The sequence below is a fragment of the Neofelis nebulosa genome, chromosome 5 (assembly GCF_028018385.1).
Source record: "Neofelis nebulosa isolate mNeoNeb1 chromosome 5, mNeoNeb1.pri, whole genome shotgun sequence".
NCBI classification, from domain to species: Eukaryota; Metazoa; Chordata; class Mammalia; order Carnivora; family Felidae; genus Neofelis; species Neofelis nebulosa.
The window spans coordinates 124,858,779-124,878,302 of record NC_080786.1 but is presented as its reverse complement, the minus strand read 5'-3'; the positions used below and the strand labels follow the sequence as shown (position 1 = coordinate 124,878,302).

Sequence of the window (19,524 nt, the reverse complement as noted above, 5' to 3'; positions counted from 1 at the left end):
AATCTCAAATCTATTTTGATTAAAATGATTTTTCTTTAAAATACTGTTTCAAGACTATCTACTCATTCTGTCCGTCTTGTCCTTATTTTGAGGGCCAAGAAAGAATTAGCTCAGAATATGGCTGCTGGCACAATAATTCTGAAAGTTTGATTAGATGGTAATTGTCGTCTATCTTACTCCAGTTCAAATTATTTCACTTTATCAAAGTAGACTCTTTGTTCTCTGACTCAAAGGTAAATATTTTAAATCTAAACATACGAAGTGTACAGTTACAGACTGAATTGTGTCCTCAAATTCATGTTGAAGTCTTAACCTCCAATGTGACTATATTTGGAGAGAGCGTCTATAAAGAGGTAGGTAAGCAAGATTAAATGAGGTCATAACAGTGAGGCTCTAACCCAATGAGTGGTGTCCTCATATGAAGAGAAAGGGTTACCAGGGATAAGTGTACAGAAGAAAGACCACGTGAGAACAGAAAGATGGCCATCTGCAAGCCTCTGGGAGAGGCCTCGGGAAAAACTAAACCTGCGGACACCTTGATTTTGGACTTCCAGAGCTGGGAGAAACACATGTCTGTTGTTTATACTGTCCTGTGGGATTCAGTTATTGCAGTCCTAGCAGACTAATACATGTACCAATAAAATGCAGTTTCAATCAGACATACAACTCAGAGCGCTGTACAAACTTAGTTCAAAAATAGGCTCCATCGCTAAAACAGTTTGAAGATAACGCATAGAAGATATACACATTAGTTAATAGATAATACTGGTTCTTAAACAATTTTGCCCTTTTCACTTGTTTTAAATTGCTTTGTTATATTCTTATGTGTGACTGGGTTTATTTCTTTAAGTTATGATTATATTACAAAATTATTTTGATAAATTCTGATTAGATTTTTACCAGGATGTCGATTTTTCTATAGTATTCATCTTATAAATACACATCTTTATAATTTTATCAGATTTAAGATTCAATGTATTTTTGCTTTTAGAAAGAGATACAAAACTTGCATCTTTTTGTACATTACTGACAATTTGTCATACCGGGCAGAATTACATCAATCTTTAAAGTATGAAATAATTCTTGGTAAATCCATAATTTTCTGTACATTTTGGGAGTAAAACTACGAAAATAGTGTAGGTGTTGCATCCTTAATTTATTTAACCCATTCATTTACTCCTTCGTTCATTTATCTAAAATAAATATATCTAGGGAGCTCAAATATGTTAAAATTGCTAGGAGTTTGCAATATAAAGAATTTATGCATTTATTTTAGTTTTCATTATTGTTATATATCTGGTGAGAGTTCCTCCACACTTATTAATACCTGTTTTTTTAATTTTTTTTTTTAAATTTTAGTTCTCCTTTTTTTGGTAGGTATTGATTTGATCTGCTTTACAGCCAATTTAAGTTGAAAAGAAAGCACTGCTCTGATTTGGAAGATACAAAATTTAATATACGTTTACATCATGAATCAGCAAACTTTTTGTAAAGACTGCATAGTACATATTTTAGGTACTGGGGCTACTTTCTCAGTCTCCACCACTTAAATCTACCATTATGCCTCAAAAGCAGCCGCAGACAATACATAAGTGAATCAGTATGGCCATGTATCAATGACTTTTACAAAAACAGGCAGCAAGAAGAACTTGGTACATGGGCTTTAGTAGCTGACCTCTGGTCTACTTAACTGTTTCTTAATAATTAAAGGAGACAGCTGAAAATCTACCTGTTTACCTTAAATGGTCAAATTCTGCTAAAATAACAAGATTATTGTTTGAGCTTCAATTTCCTTGATGCACATACTGCAAAAAATCTCAGAAATGTTTACTGTCTCCTTTATAATGCATACATGTTGTTTATGTTTATGAGGATTAATATGGCTATAAATAGCTAAATGGCCTTTGTTCCTACCTTTACTTATGTTTATTGAACAACTACTAGGAGCAGTCACAGTGCTAAGGCTGGATATTTAAAGGTAATGGAAACTAATGTTCTGCCTAAAATGTGATGAAAGCATGGAGAATGAGGCCACTATTTTTCCCCATACAACTAGATGAAGACTTCAGGGAGAATATGACATCAGAGTCAGGGCAGGAGGGCTTCATAGGAGCTCCCAGGTACACTAGGCATTTTCAGGTGTGTGGGGAAAGTACCTGATTGGAACAAGGATGACCTAGTCAGGAATGGGTGGGAATTTTATAGTCCTGAAGAATAAAATGCTTGGAGAGTTGAGCAGAGAATAAAGGTGGAAACTTTGGCTTGGGACAGAATATGAGTGGCCTTGAATAAGAAGATCTAATCAAAAGATGTGGGTTGACAAAATGAGCTTTGCTCTTTGGAAAATATCTCAGGCTGAGTTAGAAAGGATGGGCTGAAGCTGGAGAAACAAGGGTCAGGGTGATTACTTAGCAAGAGAATTCAGTGATTGCAGGAAAAAATGATGAAAGCTTGTCAAAAGGCATAAAAGAAAACCTCTAGAAGGAAAACTAAAATTGAAATTAAAATTAACCTGGATCAGAACCAATATTCCTCTTGTTACAACAAAGGAAAACATGTAGGAGAACACTTGCAACTGTCATTTACAATTTTTTAATTACAGTTTTGCTTAGTAAAAATAGTACTGCGTTTTGAAGCTAGAATTTATAGATCTGTAAAATATTTTTTAAATGTTTTCTAAGTCTGAGCAGTTTTCACATAAAGATAGCTATAAATTATATTAACTGTACTAAACCTCAGAAATTTGTATTTGGATATTTTTGTATTAGATATGTTAATAAATACAGAGAGAGACACAATTAATTTATATACATATTCATTTACCTGATCATGGCTCTCTGCATAAGCAATGCATTTTTCAAGGTAGCGTCTGTTTGTGAGTGTGTATACAATATTGCCCATATTCCAATCTTCATCTTTAAACTCTTTAAGTAGCTAAATACAAGAGAGAAAATAATTTGAATAAACCATTATAGTTCTTACTTTATTTAAATCACTATCTGAGGGCATCCATCGCAAATCCAAATTATTTGACATATAGATACAAGTGCACCCACATAGCAAAAATATCTTAGGTTAAACATTTACTAAAATCGCAGATTTTATACAGATTGTCCAAATGACAGTGATGTGGTGTGTATGTGTGTGTGTGTGTTTGCTTTTGTGCAGATGGTTTGATCAGTGCACTTTAGGATTTTTTCAACTTTTTTCCCCCGTAACAACCGCTACCTCTTGATTAATGACCACAGTGAAGTGTTATTGTGCAATATATCTGTAACTTTCAAAAGGGAGAGATATTCTTGCTACATTTTTAGGTTTGAATAAAGAAAATTTTAGCAGGAATAATGTGTTGTTCCATTCTTTTAAAAAAGTGATAACTAAAGAAAAAAAAACAACTTGAAAGTTTAAAGGCTAATTATCATGAAATAATTACCATCTTAGCAGACCACACACCTCTCTCTACTTCAGTCTCCAATCTGGTTTCTGCTGCATTTTGATGCAAATGACCTTGCCAAGACTGCAAATGACTAACTCTTAGGTAATATTTTCTCTATCTTAGGCAAATATTTGCTGTACATGTTGAGTGCTGACTCTATACTTTCCCAAGAATGGCTTTTCTTCTTAGTCTACCAGAGTGAAACTCTGGATTGTTTTGTTTTCCCACCTCTCTAGGCATCCTGCAGGCTCCCCCTCTGCCTATCCTATAAAGTTGATGCTCCACAAAGTTATTCCTAAAAATAGCCTCTTTCTTCTACTCAATACACTCTTTCTGCATGGGCTCATTAATCTGTCCAAAGTGTCAACTGTACTCTGATATGCAGAATTCCAAGACGGTCCCCATAATTCTTGTTCCCCCATATTCACATTTCTGTGCAGTCCTTTACCTAAAGTGGAGGTGGAACCTTGTAAAATATGATAGATGTCCTCTGAGGAAACCATGAGGTAGCAAGTGAGTAATGTTTTAAGTTATCAAGATTGTGAAAATTTGTTACACAGCAACTAAAGCAAAACTGCTGCAGATTTTGGTACAAGAAAGAAATGGGATTCAGGCCTGTTCATATCTTCCTTTGTTGACTTTTGTTCTATGGAAGTCAGAAGTGCTTATCCATGTCTCATAATTTCAGTGTGAATTGTTGGGCACCAGACAGCAGATTGTGTTAGGCAGAATAATGGTCACCCATAGGTTGTTCACATCCTAATGCCCAGAACCTGTGAATACGTTCCCTTACATGGAAAAGGACTTTAGAAATGTGATAAATACATTGAGGTGGGAAGATTATCCGGGATTACTTGAATGGGTCCAATATAATTGCAGGGACCTTTGTAAAAAGGAGGCAAGAGTGGTCAGAGTAATAGGGAAATATGAAGATGCTACTCTGTTGGCTTTGAAGATGGAGTAAGGGGCTATGAGCCAAGGAGTATAGGTGGCTTTTAGAAAACTAGAAGCCTTTAGAAAAGGCAAGGGAACTAGACCACCAGAAGAAATGCAGCCTTGTCAATATCTTAATTTTAGCCTAGTAAGACCCATTTCAGATCTGTGACCTAAAGAACTTTGAGAACTATATAATGGCTAATTGGTGTTGTTTGAAGACATTGTTGTGGTAATCAGGTACAGCAACAATTTGACACTAATGTATTGACCTACACAAATATGCTCACTTAAATTTGACTAATGTGCAAAGATAATTCAATGGAAGGATAGACTTTTCAAGAAATCATGCTGGAAGAGCTGGAAATCCACAACAACAACAACAACAACAAAAGGAAACTTGAAATAAGGAACTAGGTCTTACACATTTGTTGCACAAAAATTAATTCAAAATGGGCCATGGACTTCAAGTGCAAAAGTACAAGTATAAAATGTTTAATAGAAAACATAGGAGAGTCAAGGAATTTTTAGTCTTGATACCAAAAAAGGTCCCTGTAAGAAAAAAATGATAAATTTGCCTTCATCAAATTTATTATAGACAAAGAACTTTTACTCTGTGAAAGTCCACATGAAAAGGATAAAAAGATTAAGCAACAGACTGGGAGAAAACATTTGCCAACTTTATATCCAACAAAAGAGTTTAATCTAGATTATATAAAGAACTCTCAAAACTCCAGAGTAAACAAATGATCTAATTAGAAAATGGTCAAAAGACACGAATAGACATTTTATTAAGGAGGATATAGAGAGGGCAACTACACACATGAAAGATGTTCATCATCATAAGCCACTAAGAAAATGCAAATTAAAACCACAGTTAGATATCACTACACATCTATTATAGAATAACTAAAACAGTGCAAGGATGTACAGAAAGTGGATCTCTCCAACATTCCCAATGGGCATGAAAAATGGTGCAGTTATTCTGGACAAGTTTCATAGTTTCTTAAAAATTTAGGGGCGCCTGGGTGGCGCAGTCGGTTAAGCGTCCAACTTCAGCCAGGTCACGATCTCGCGGTCCGTGAGTTCGAGCCCCGCGTCGGGCTCTGGGCTGATGGCTCGGAGCCTGGAGCCTGTTTCTGATTCTGTGTCTCCCTCTCTCTCTGCCCCTCCCCCGTTCATGCTCTGTCTCTCTCTGTCCCAAAAATAAATAAAAAACGTTGAAAAAAAAATTAAAAAAAAAATTAATTATCCATCTACTTAAACATCCAACTACTATATGATTTAGTAATTGCACTATTTGTCATTTATCTTAGAGTAATTAAATTTTATGACCATATGAAATCTATACACAAGTGTTTATAGCATCTTTATTTGTAATAGCCCAATCCAGAAACAATCCAGATGTCTATAATGGGTGAATGATCAAACAAAGTATGGTCTATCCATACTATGGAGTACTATTCAGCAATAAAAAGGAATGCACTACTGATACGTGCAACAACCTATATGAATTTCCAGAGAATTTTGCTGTGTGAAAAATGGCAATCCCAAAAGGTTAAATATTGTATGATTTCATTTATATCAGATTCTTGAAATGAAAAAAAAAATTACAGAAATGGAGATCAGATTAGTGGTTGCCACAGGTTAAAAAGTGATTGGGAAAACATGAAGGACCTTTATGGTGATGGAGTATTTTATATCTTAACTATACCAATGTCAGTATCTTGGTTGTGGTACTACACTATAATTTGCAAGGTGTTACCACTTGAAAATACTGGTTTTCTCACTGTATCACAAATGTTCTTACAACTGCGTGAGAATCAACAATTAAAAAACCTTCTATAATAAAAATACAAAGTGCTCAGTAATTTTTGGTGGAATTAATGTATAAATGAATGAATTCAATTAACCACTTATCTCAATTTAACATAAAACGGTAATAAAAGGTAGGTAGGTAATAAAAATGATAAAATAAAATAAAATAAAAGGGATTGCAGCAAATTTGGCATATTTTAGATAGGCAAGTATTTGTTCAGTAAATGATTAAATATGATTAAATGTGGTATTCCAAACTACTGATTTTGAACAATACAAGTAGAAATAATTTGCTTTTGAACAACAAAAACATGAATGAAATCTAGCATTCTGATTTAACTCAGACCCTATGGGGAAATAACAATGAATGCCATATATTCTGAGTACAGCTACCATTTGGATTAATACTCCTGTGTACCTTTTGAGGAAATAATAGTCATTTATGAGATTATTTTTTTAAATGCACAAATTACAAAAGTAGGGGATATCACTGAGCTTTTTATAATATTATTTTAACTTTCTCTTGTCTTACTAACTAGGGTTCCCACTTTGGTGATGCAAAAAGATTTTTAAATAATTACATAAAACAGAAGATAACATCTGCCTTTAGACAATTCACAATCTAAGAAGACATGATGGTCCTAAACATAGGACAGTATACTTTTCCGTTTGTATGAAGTACTAACTAGTACAGTACCTTGAGCATACAAGGTACTAAATGTTTTATAAATTAAATTAAATTAAATTAAATTAAATTAAATTAAATTAAGTATTTTTTTAAAATGTCGTCATTGGTAAGAGAAGGAAATACCCACTGTGGGCTATGAGTGATGGGAATAATTCTAGGTTGATGTACCCCTTGAAATATTCTTAAATCTGCACAAAAACTGATGGAGGCTTTTCAGTAGGAGGTGAGAAAAGTAATACTTGGCACTTGTGAGGGGAAAAAAGTCTGCATGGAAGATTGGAAATCCTAAAAGATGGTGGGTAAAGACCTTTAGACCAAGGTGAGAAAATTGAAGACCACACCATTTTTTTTTTTTTTTAAATGACAGATATAAAGCAACTTTCCCAGGTATTAAAGCTAGAATACATATTTGTTTCTTTGATTTTCAGTCTAATCATCTCTATAAAACATTTGCTTTTTTGACTTGACAATGTTTAGGAATCATTATAAATGGAGAAGCAAAAAATTATGTTGGTAAAGATTTAATGTCACAGTTGTGTATTGCACAAATTGCCTGGAGAGTACAGGGAAGAAAGTTAAGATAGGATTACAATAATTAGTTCCTTCAGAGCAGGCTCCACGGTTTTTCTATCCAAGGTTAAACACATCTACAGTTCACGGTGTACTAAAGGGCTCATCAGAAAACTGATTATTTGATACAAATATGATTATTTGATACAAATACAAAGCTGACTCCTTATGCATATTCAGCCTGTCATCAGGGACATAGCCACTCAGAGTGTTCTATGTCAAATCTAAGTCTACATAAAAACAATGGTCTTTTAGGCAAATATTAAATAAAACAAAATATAATCGAAGCTACTTAACTATAATAAAATTTAATACAATTTTATTACAAATAATGTGCAAGGTGTCATCTACAATTATGCATTCCTAGTGCTTGGCACACGGTAAGGATTTCTTTTTCTTTTTTTTTTTTTTTTATTTTTTTTTTAATGTTTATTTATTTTTGAGACAGAGAGAGACAGAGCATGAACGGGGGAGGGTCAGAGAGAGGGAGACACAGAATCTGAAACAGGCTCCAGGCTCTGAGCTGTCAGCACAGAGCCCGACGCGGGGCTCAAACTCACAGACCGCAAGATCGTGACCTGAGCCGAAGTTGGCCGCTCAACGGAGTGAGCCACCCAGGCGCCCCTAGGATTTCTAAATGTCAAATAAAGGAATGGATGAATCCAAATCTGCTGAGGTAAAAACATACTATGAAGCAAGTAAGGGGAATTAAGGAGTAACTTTTACGTTGATGAATTGCAGGCAGAAATGGATGCTTGATGAAGCTGAATGTGTTTTATACAGAGAGCAATGAAGTTTCACAAAACTGCAATGATAATGCAAAATTTCATATACAGAGCTCACGTTATGTTAATATTTTCTCCTTGCCTAAATAACACAAGTATGAATACTTTAAACTAGAACTTTTAGAAGTTTGTGAAACATCTTATTAAAAAGCATAAGAATCAACACACTAATGAGAAAATTTTTTAATACTTCAATTATAATGATTATAACATTTATAACTAATGATCACAAGTTAAATAAATCAAAGAGATAAAAAATAAACCAACAAAATACATAGTATTTTTAGGGAAAAAAATGCATAAATCTTACCTGGATCCATTTATCTGGAATTGCCATAGCTAATCGATAGTCAAAGCCGACTCCTCCCTGGGAAATCGGAGAACAGAGAGCTGGCATTCCTGACACATCCTAAAACAACGTCATCAATAGTATCAGTTCACATTGTTCAAATTCTTAGGAAATATTCTTTTGACAGTAGAGAATAAATAAAATAAATAGCCCCATAAATAAAAACAGTAAATGGAGGCATATCTTTTTGGAGTGTTTTGGTAGCATAATTGTAAAAGTAGTTAAAACTATAATGGGAGATTTCATTTCCCACTAAGTTTTTGTGTAATTCTTTTCACTGCAGGACAACTTCAATCTCATGAGGCGTTTTTTTCATTTTTTTTTTCTTTTCCTTCGTATGACAAAGAGAACAGAAAATAGTAAAATGATCACTGCTAAAACATAGTATCTTAGACTTACCTTTGAGCCACTGTATGAACACTTAGCTCTTGCTTTCAAACACAAAAATACATGTGGCATATATCTGCTGTACTTGCTCTCTGCATAAAGTACTGACATGGAGTGTATTTTGTGAGCATCTAGCTTCTGATGAGACAGAAGACTTAGTATATTAAGAATGAAGCAATAAGATGGCTTTCACTATAGTCAGTCACACTTGAAATGGATCTAAAGGGTATCTAGTGGACCTTCTTCATCTAGAAGACACAGAAGCTGAAGCTCACTCAGGTGAAGGGATTTCTAAAGATATGTTTCTCAATGATAGGGTCAGATGGCAGGCACTTCAACAAAGTATCTTCCTCCTCTGTCATGCCACCACTAGATTACTGATAATTGGGAAGTTAAAAAAAAAAAAAAAAGATGGTATAAGGAACCAGATGTAGTAAAATATATTATAATAGCAACTCTGGTCTCACGTGAGACATGTATTAGCAATTCTAACTCTACAATATCTTTGAAATCAATTCTTCTCCTTTGCTCCATTTCTACGACCATCATCCTTCTTATTTAATCTTCATTACTCCTTGCTTAGACCATTATGCTCCCAAAAGGAATTCCCATCTCCAGTTTCCCTTCATACTAACTGCTGCCAAAACAACAGTTTATGAAACAGCCTGCTATCACTGCCCAACAATGGCTTTCAATAGCCAACAATCAAACACTCAAATTCTTAAGCTAAAGATTCAATTCAACAATCATCCTTTAAACACTGACAAAATAATTTCCTATTTGATTATCTGCCTCCTTACGTGTTGTTAGAATGTAGGCTCCATGGGGCAAAGGTGTTGTTGTTGTTCACTGATACATGCCAAGAATTCAGAGCAGTAGGAGAGTAACTGGCATGAAGCAGGAACTCAATAAAATTTGATGAGTGAATGAATAAAGGCACTGTCAGGAATTTAAAGGTAAATAAGGCAGAATATTTGACCTTTGGGATTCATAAAGACCTAAATAAACATATACACACTTATTATCATGAAATGATAATGCCATATAGTTGTTACAATTGTTAACTAAAGTACACAGAAAGCAGAAGGGAGAAGCCTACATCTTTCCAGCATAATTTCTATTATATTTCAAGTACTAAATACATCATCCATTTTGAAATATTCACTCTTCCCTGTGCTTGTCACAAGCTTTTCTATGCATGTCACTGCACAAACTCTTCCTTGTATTATTATCCTTACTTTCTAAAAAGACTATTATACACTCAGAACTCTCTGAAATTTAACTCAAATACTTTTTCATCTACAACACCATCCCCAAATTCTTCCCACAGAAAAGGTGGAAAAAAGAAATATATAATCTCTCCGGACTTATAAAATACTTTATTAATTGCTTTTTAATGGAAGACAGATACACTTAAATATAGTGCATAGTGAAATACATCTGTAAGAAAAAGAAATATTTGTCAATAAAATCTTAGTTCTACATAATATTTCATAGGTTATAAATGTAAAAGGAGAAAAAAGTGAAAGGGATGCATGCTTAATAGAAAAAAAAACATTTTCAGAGAAGTTGTATCTATTATATATGTCACATTTTCACTGATACAGTAGGTATTTAGTTTGATTTCTTACAAACATTGGCTGTATATGTTTTAAATACCAGGTACTCATGTTAGGCACTGGAATTATAAACAAAAATGCCTTCACAGAAGAGTTCTCATGAGACTAAGTTTTCCTAAGACTGGTGATAGGCTGGTATTAAAGATCAAGATATTTTTTTTCTCAAGAAACATTAAGGTGCATTCTATATTTTCTCTAAAGGTAGTTTTAGGAAATACTTTGATAGGAAATAGAATCTGCTAAGAAAAATATTTGGACACCACTTGGTCTTGACTTCTAAAACTGAATCCTTAGAAAGCTACTCCATTAATATATATGAGATATTTGCAGTTCTCTTTTGAAAGAGGAGAGTTAATGACTATCCTTTTAAAAATCTTAAAAAGAAAAAAAAAAGGTAAACATAAAGGCCACTAAAATAAATATATTTTAAATATAAAAAAGTTGATACCTACCAACATAGAATATAAAAATGATTATGTGTTCCAAATAAAGTTAAAATAGTTTTTATTTTTATATTTAAAGATCACTTATGACTATGTCAAAGGGAGAGAAAACCTCAATCAAAAAAACATTTTTAATTAATATACCAAATAGAACCATGGGAAATGGTAGGTATATTCTAGGAAAAAAGGTTTCAATTTTAATAACTGTCATTGTAAATAAATTTAAATTTCTACTATAGGACTTTATATAAATTGCATTACTTATTTGTTACACCATATTCCTTTCTTAAAAAAAAAAAAGTTCATGAGGATCAATTTCACATTTTGAAGAGACTCCCACTAGACAGAAAAGTGATGTACTGAAATTGAAGTAGTTTTCAATTTAAGTAGAATAAATTGAAGACACATCTTGTTAAAAAAAATCTAAAACCAAGTAATATAAAGTAGACTAAAGTCTCAAAGTTTCATTGGTAGAAACACTGATAATCAGACAAGGGCTCCCTAGATGATGAAACTATTTTACTTGAAATGAACGGAGAGATCAATGTAACAATTTTACATTTCATGTATTAAATAATTGCTTCTTTTTCTTCAGTACCCAATTTTGATTTGTGCTGTCATTAATTGTTTATAGTAATTTTTCACTTAAACTATCTCTGCTTTGAATTGCCATAAACATAATCGACAAACTTTTTTGATGTTTGACAGATAAAATAAAACTATATAAAAGACAAAATAAAAGTTTAAAATACACTCTGACATTAAAAGATATTCAGTGCATAAAGTATTAGCAAGATTTGTAAGATATGACTGAATTTAAGTAGGTAGGAAGTGTGGAATAATACAGGATAATCAAAATGGTATTATAATTGTGTGTTTTAAAATTCTATATAAAAATTTATTCCAGAAATTTAGGATCCACTGCTCTGGTCCTAGAACATATTTAGAAGGCAAAATGTCTAAAGGAGGTAACTGTTCTCTATCCAGAGATAAACAAGGAATCATTCCACCTAGTTGAAGATTCGGGGTTTTGAGAAGACATGGATAGAAATAAGTCTATACAAATAATAAATACCACAGGAAGAAGGCTGTCATTACTACATTTCATGCCCATGAACTAAATGCCAACAATGTGAAAATACAACTGAACTCTGACTCTTCTAACGATATTCTTGCTATTTTTATATGCCAACCGCCACACTTTTTACAGAACAGTTTTAACATACTAAATTCAATTTTAATAATAATTTCTAGTAAGAGGACTCAGAAAACCAGAGGGATTTTAGAACTAAATCTAAATTAGCATAAGCATTTAACAAACTTCTTAATTTATCACATTTATCACCAAGAGGGGAATTGTCAATTATGCATATACCGAATTATATCATTACAGTGCAGCTTTGGGACAGTTAATCATGAACCTTCAGTAATCATGAATAACTAGTGAACGTTTGGCAATCCAAGAGCAATAATGTAAACAAGAAAGGTAATCGCATCAGAACAAGAGAGACCAGAGAAGCTTGCAGGCAGCGATCCATGCCATCTCTAATGATTAAACCAGGAAAGAAAAAATAAATAAATAAGCAGACACACATTAATATTCAATTCTTTTCTCTGCTGAAGGTCTCACGGTGGAAGGACCTGTCCACTGATGAGGATATTTTACTTTCTAAACATTGGCATTTTCTTTTTTAACAATGGAATGATGACAAGTAATTAGTGCACACTCTCTCCTAATAGAAAAACACTGAATTCTAAATAATGTGCCACCCATACAAGATAGCTGCACTACGGTCAGGGTCCAATTTCAGTTATGCAATTATTGACAACATGAGATTAATCATTCAAATATTGTATGCCAACAAAATGTTCTATATTAAAGGGGTTCAGAGGGTAGAGATCATTATGGCTTTACCTCAGCTACTGTTATAGAATCGGGATACAATGTGTGAACCAAATGATTTGCCAACATGAGATAAATCAAGGCATCTTCATCAACTTGAAGTCCAAAATATTCATGGTAATCACCTGAAAAAGCTTGACCTAGAGAGCAGAAAATTGATACAGATGCATTACGTTAACATGCAAGTCTCAACTCAGCACAAATGCCCCCACCAATTAGTCTATTGAGATCAGTTTTGTTATCATACCAAAGTGTAATGAGCCTTAATAGCACAGAATATTATCATCAGCAAATATATGTTCTAACTTAGAAGAGTACTCCGTATCAAACATTCAGAATTCAGACAATCCTGCAAATCAATTTTTGCTTTTCAAAAGCAAACAAACTTTAATTGAAAATTTGAATTTAATTTTAACATAATTTTGAAGGAAAAACATGAAATGATACCAAAGGGAATTCTAGATTTCAACTTTTAGATATATATTTTTTTGCATGTCAAGAGATCCCTGTGAAGTAAAGAAAAGCAAATATGAAAACCATCATAAAATTGAGACAAAATGTTTATATTATTTTAAATATGTGCTTCAATTTATGCCATACAGATTTCCTATGATGACAAAAAGATTTTAACATCCTCCAACTTCCTTTTACCTTCTCTTCCGCCACATCCTAATTTTGGTTGCTTATAGTATGTATCACTTATTGGGGTTATACTATTTGCTTTCTATTCTTTGAATTGTTACTCATTTTTCATTAAATCGAATTAGTGTTCAACACCTGCCTTTCCCCCAACGCCCCCCCTCCCCCGCTTCCCTACATCAAATTTTTTATTTTGACTCATTGTTTTTTCAGTTTGCTGGATTCCATCACTATATGGTATTTTCTGGAAGTTTTATTCATCAAGCTCTTTCAAATTTATACCTGAATGACAATTCAATTATCAATTTTCGAGTCAAACTTTGTTTCCCTAAGGATTTTGTAGACATTGCTGTTAGCAATAGAATAGTATGAGTTCAGCCATTGTTTTCATCTATACAGGTAAATTGCTTTTTCTTCCTAAGATGTCATATGCTGAACTTCTTTTTATCACTGAATTTTATAAATTAAACACTTTGTGTCTTGATGTTAATTGCTTTGCCTCATTTTTCCCCCCAATTCATTTCCCTAACTCCACAATTCCTTGGAAGATACCAAGGCCACAGAAGAGAGAGGTTCTACAGGGAAATGCAGGAGTTGCATATGTAATCTAGAAGTCCTTGTTTCAGACTGGTTGTTGCTTGGTAATATTTGGCCATTAAAAAATAATAATTATTCTCCATGTTATCTACTAAGCAATTAGGATTCCGTGATCCTATTTCTTTGCGCAACTTTAAATTTTTTTTTAATGTTTTATTTATTTTTGAGAGAGAGAGAAAGACAGACTACAAGCAGGGGAGGAGCAGAGAGAGGGAGGGAGACACAGAATCTAAAGCAGGCTCCAGGCTCTGAGCTATCAGCAGAGCCTGACACATGGCTCACATGGCTCGAACTCACCAACCATGAGATCATGACCTGAGGCAAAGTTGGACATTTAACTGAAGAGCCATCCAGGTGCCCCTCTTTGCACAACTTTTAAACTGAAGGTCTCTGATCAATGATTTTAATTACAAATTCATTTATAATTAAATTTTAACTGTGAACACCTCTATCTAAAATATACATATTTTCTACAGTGTTTAATATGCAGATGAATCCACACATTCACAAAGGTTCTCATTTTTTTGTGTTGTTGTTATTTTTTTCTCATTACAATTGCTGTCATGTTCACATCCTATGGGTGCTGCAATAAACTGTTTGCTTAAAAATATTTTATTTCTTTCACTAGGACTTCTAGTGCTGTGTTGAATAAAGTAGTGAGAGTGAATCTCCTGTCTTGTTCCTGATCTTAGGGGAAAAGCTCTCAGTTTTTCACCACTTTTAATATTTGCAGATGACATGATGCTATATTTAGAAACACAAAAAACTATTAGAACTGATAAATGGATTTAGTAAAATCGCAGGATACAAAATTAATATACAGGAATTTGCTAAATTTCCATATACCAATAATGAATAGAAAGAGAAATTAAGAAAACAATCCCATTTAGAGTGGCAGTAAAAAGAATAAAATACCTAGGAATAAATGTAATCAAGGAGGTGAAAGACCTGTACTCTGAAAACTATAAAACACTGATGAAAGAAATTAGAGATGACATAAACAAATGGAAAGCTATTCCATGCTTATGGATTGGGAGAAACAATATTGCTAAGGTGCCCATACTATCCAAAGCAATCTACAAATTCAATGAAATTCCTATCAAAGTATCAATAGCATTTTTCATAGAACTAGAACAAAAAACCTAAAATTTATATAAAACCACACATTACCCCAAATAGCCAAAGCAATCTTGAAAAAGGAAAACAAAACTGGAGCTATCACAATCTCCCATTTCAAGGTATACCACAAAGCTGTAGTAATGAAAACATAGCAGTGCTGGCACCAAAATGAACACAGAGATCAATGGAACAAAATAGAGAGTCCAGAAATAAACTCAGACTTTTATGGTCAATTAGTCTATGACAAAGAAGGCAAGGATATTCAGTGGGAAAAAGGCAGTGTGTTCAATAAACAGTGCTGGGAAAACTCAACAGCTACATGCAAAAAAAAAAAAAAAAAATGAAACTGGACTCCTTTCTTAGATCATATGCAAAAATAATGTCAAAATAGATTAAAGACCAAAATGTGAGATCTGAAACCATAAAACTCCTAGAAGGAAACATAGGCAGTAATCTCTTTGACATTAGACATAGAAACATTTTTCTAGATAGGTCTTCTTTGGCAAGGGAAACAAAAGCAAAATTATATTACTGGGACTACAACAAAATAAAAGGCTTTTCACGGTGAAGGAAACCATTAACAAAACAAAAAGACAACCTACTGGATGGAAGAAGATATTCGCAAATGATGTGTCTGATAAAGAGTTAAATATCCCAAAAATATAAAAAAACTTATACAACTGAACCTCAAAAAAACAAATAATCCTATTTAAAAATAGGCAGAGGACATGAATAAACATTATTTCAAAGAAGACATACAGATGGCCAACAGACACATGACAAGATGTTCAACATCACTAATCATCAAGGAAATGTTAATCAAAATCACAATGAGATATCACCTCATACCTGTCAGTACGGCTAAATAAAAAACGCAAGAAGTAACAAGTATTAGCGAGAATGTGGAGAAAAAGGAACCGGCGTACACTGTTGTTGGGAATGTAAACTGGTGCAGCCACTGTGGAAAACAGTATGGAGGATTCCACATCGCCCGCCCCCCCCCCCCAATTAAAAACAGAACTACCATATGATCCAGTAATTCCACTACTGGATATTTACTCAAACAATACAAAAACACTAATTAAAAAGATATATGCACCCCAATGTTTATTGCAGCATCATTTACAATAGCCATGATATAAAAACAACCCAAGTGTCTACCCAGAGAAGAATGGATAAATAGGTTGTGAATATACATACATATATACATACAAACAATGGAATATTACTCAGCCATAAAAGAGAATGAAATCTTGCCATGTGCAACAACATGGATGGGCCTAAAGGGTATAATGCTATGTGAAATAATTCAGTCAGAGAAAGACAAAAATCATATGATTTCATTCCTATGTGGAATTTAAGAAACAAATCAAATGAACAAAGAAAAAAGAGATAAACCAAAAACCAGACTCTTAAATACGCAGAATAAACTGATGTTGCCAGAGGGGAGGTATGTGTGGGAACAGGTGAAATAGGTGAAGAGGATTAAGCATACACATACCGTGATGAGTACTGAGTAATGTACAGAATTGTTGAATCATTATTTTGTACACCTGAAACTAATCTAACACTGTATGTTAATTACATATGAATAGAAAAAAATGAATGAAACATATTTAAAAGAAAGCTACATAGTAAGGATAGCATATTAAGTAGATATATTTCACAGAAAGCATTATCTTTTATTTACTTATAAAATGTATTTATTTCTGACCTCTTGCCAAAAAGGGATCAGAAGTCTCTAGAGAAAAGACATACACATTGGAACTAATAAAAATCAAGCTAACACTGATGGTCATTGCAAGCTCTGAAACTGAACCCCAAACCTGGTTTTAATCTACCAGTAAAAAAAAAAAAAAAAAATCATTATTTGCATCTGTAATATATCAGTTTACCTACCCATTCCATGGTGATGATACAGCATGGATGTAACACCATCAAAACGAAATCCATCAAAGCCATATTCTTCCAACCACCATCTTATGTTTGACAGAAGGAATCTTAAAACTTCCCAGCTATAGTATTAGAAAAAAATATATTTAAACACATTGTATATTGTGGTTTCTTTAATTGTTATACATTGTTTGCTAAGAGTATTAATTATAAATTTCTATCTTAGGAATCATGATGTTCAAAGAAATATATCACTTAAAAAACGGAAAACTACTAATATTTATCACATTTGTTTGATGAAATTCATTCTAAGGATTATTAAATTTCAATAGTTGCAAAATCACTTAATACCTAAGAAAAATTGAGGAAAAAATGTCTAAGTTGGGTCCAAAGTACAGGGCCTCTCTTGTTCATACCTATGTCCTCAGTAACCCTATAATGATTACTCCATAGTAATGCTTACAACAACAACAATGAAAAAAATCTATTACTCATCTCTAAATTTTCAAGATTTTTCATGTAATATATCCAGTACATAGTTCTTCCTTTCAGAAGATATAATGTCATTATCATTAGAAAAACTTCCTTCAATAAGAGACTCTTAAAAACTGAGAACAAACTGAGGGTTGATGGGGGGTGGGAGGGAGGGGAGGGTGGGTGATGGGTATTGAGGAGGGCACCTTTTGGGATGAGCACTGGGTGTTGTATGGAAACCAATTTGACAATAAACTTCATATATTGAAAACAAATAAAAATAAATTTAAAAATATTGAAAAAAAAAGAAAAACTGCCTTCAATGGTTGTCTGCTTAAAATATTTCCTCCTTCTACAATTTGAAACAGATACATTAAGAAAAAAAAAAAAGACTTAAAGTCAACTACATGATAACCAATATTACATTTACTAGAGTATTGTTTTGTGAGAGTAAAGAAAAAGAAATCTAATTACTAAAAAACACACATATATAATAAAGTAAAAAGTTTTACTAGTTGGAATCCTACAACCATAAAAACAGAAGGAAAACAAAGAACTGTTATAACTCAATTAAAAACGCCACACGAAACAAGCCTATTTCGGACAACTGAAAAGAAGGCATCAGCAATTAGTACTTTCTTTAGTCATACAGTTATGGTTGAGTTCTTTATCTTATTATAACTCTGGTTTTAAGACTTTAATACCTCATTTAGCTTAATCACAAAGCAGTTATAGTGAACACCAATCTTTAACCCAGTTAAAATTTATGTATTTTTTTTAAACTGTCCATATATTAAAGAGCAATCTGACATAAGTAGAGATTAAGTCATCACAATCAACTTTGGAACAGTAAATCCAAACTTTGGGGAAAGATGAGTGTTGGTAGTAATTAAGTGCTTGAAATAAGCTACTTTGAGTTTTGAGAATTTACTGAAAGTTAAAAAAAAAATGAAAAAAAACAGAAATACATGTAATCTGGTAGATATGAAAGATAGCCAGGAGGTTTTAGATTGCTAGGTCCAAGCCATGATGAAGGTAGAATTTGCTAATGTTTCTACAAATGCATATTCGTTTCGGAGTTAAGTAAAAAACAAAAACAAAACAAACAAACAAAAAACATGTTCAACAAAAATAAAATAATAAAAACAAAGAGGTATTCTACACCTGAATGAGATCAAAATTACTCTATTTTGCATAGGACTAATTTCTATACACTTTTTGAAGTTTTATTTAAATTAACAAACTTGATTTTTAGAGCCATTTTGGTTCACATTAAAACGGAAAGGAAGCATGTCTATACTTTTCAACCAAGTTGCTATAGGAATACCTCAGAAAGAGGATGTGAAGCAATTTGCAATCATTAACACTTTGTAAACAATATTTTGAAAAGGATATACTTTTCTAATTTGGTTATTCAACTTGTAATGTATATTTTAGTCATAAAGGTAAACTGAAAGATATTTTTAGTCAAAAATACCCCAGAGTAGAAACAAAAACTTGTTTAAATGCTATATACCTTGGGTAGATGTATGAAGATACGAATATGCAAGCCAAAGATCGCAAGCTGTCCCTGGGCCTGTCACACACTACTATTCTGTTGCCTTGCAGAGTACTTCAAGTTCTTACTTTGAATGCCTGGAGATGGAACATGTTACTCCCAGCTCTTTCCAGTCTTTACTACTCTGCATTTTCTAGTACCAGCCCTATTTACTGATTTATATCACTGGCTTGGGTTTGTAGACCGTTGCTGTCAATTTCTAATATAAATACTACCGACTGAGTGTTTTCTAGGTAGACACAGGTTCAAATGTAAAATCTGTGTCCTAGTATCTACAAAGATAAAAGAAAAAAGACAATAATAGTGCAATCCA

General features: G+C 33.0%; 1 protein-coding gene across 2 annotated transcripts in view; it reads right to left on the bottom strand.

Annotated features, from left to right (window-relative positions):
• The window catches only part of GBE1 (1,4-alpha-glucan branching enzyme 1), a 290,866-nt gene that overhangs the window by 91,026 nt on the left and 180,316 nt on the right, over positions 1 to 19,524 (bottom strand). For both annotated transcript variants that reach the window (XM_058731715.1, XM_058731714.1), the window contains exons 8-11: positions 17,186 to 17,301; positions 12,944 to 13,071; positions 8,541 to 8,639; positions 2,824 to 2,934 (exon numbers count right to left, since the gene is read on the bottom strand). In XM_058731715.1, the coding sequence (XP_058587698.1) occupies positions 2,824 to 2,934; positions 8,541 to 8,639; positions 12,944 to 13,071; positions 17,186 to 17,301 (454 nt within the window). The remainder of the gene's footprint in view (positions 1 to 2,823; positions 2,935 to 8,540; positions 8,640 to 12,943; positions 13,072 to 17,185; positions 17,302 to 19,524) is intronic.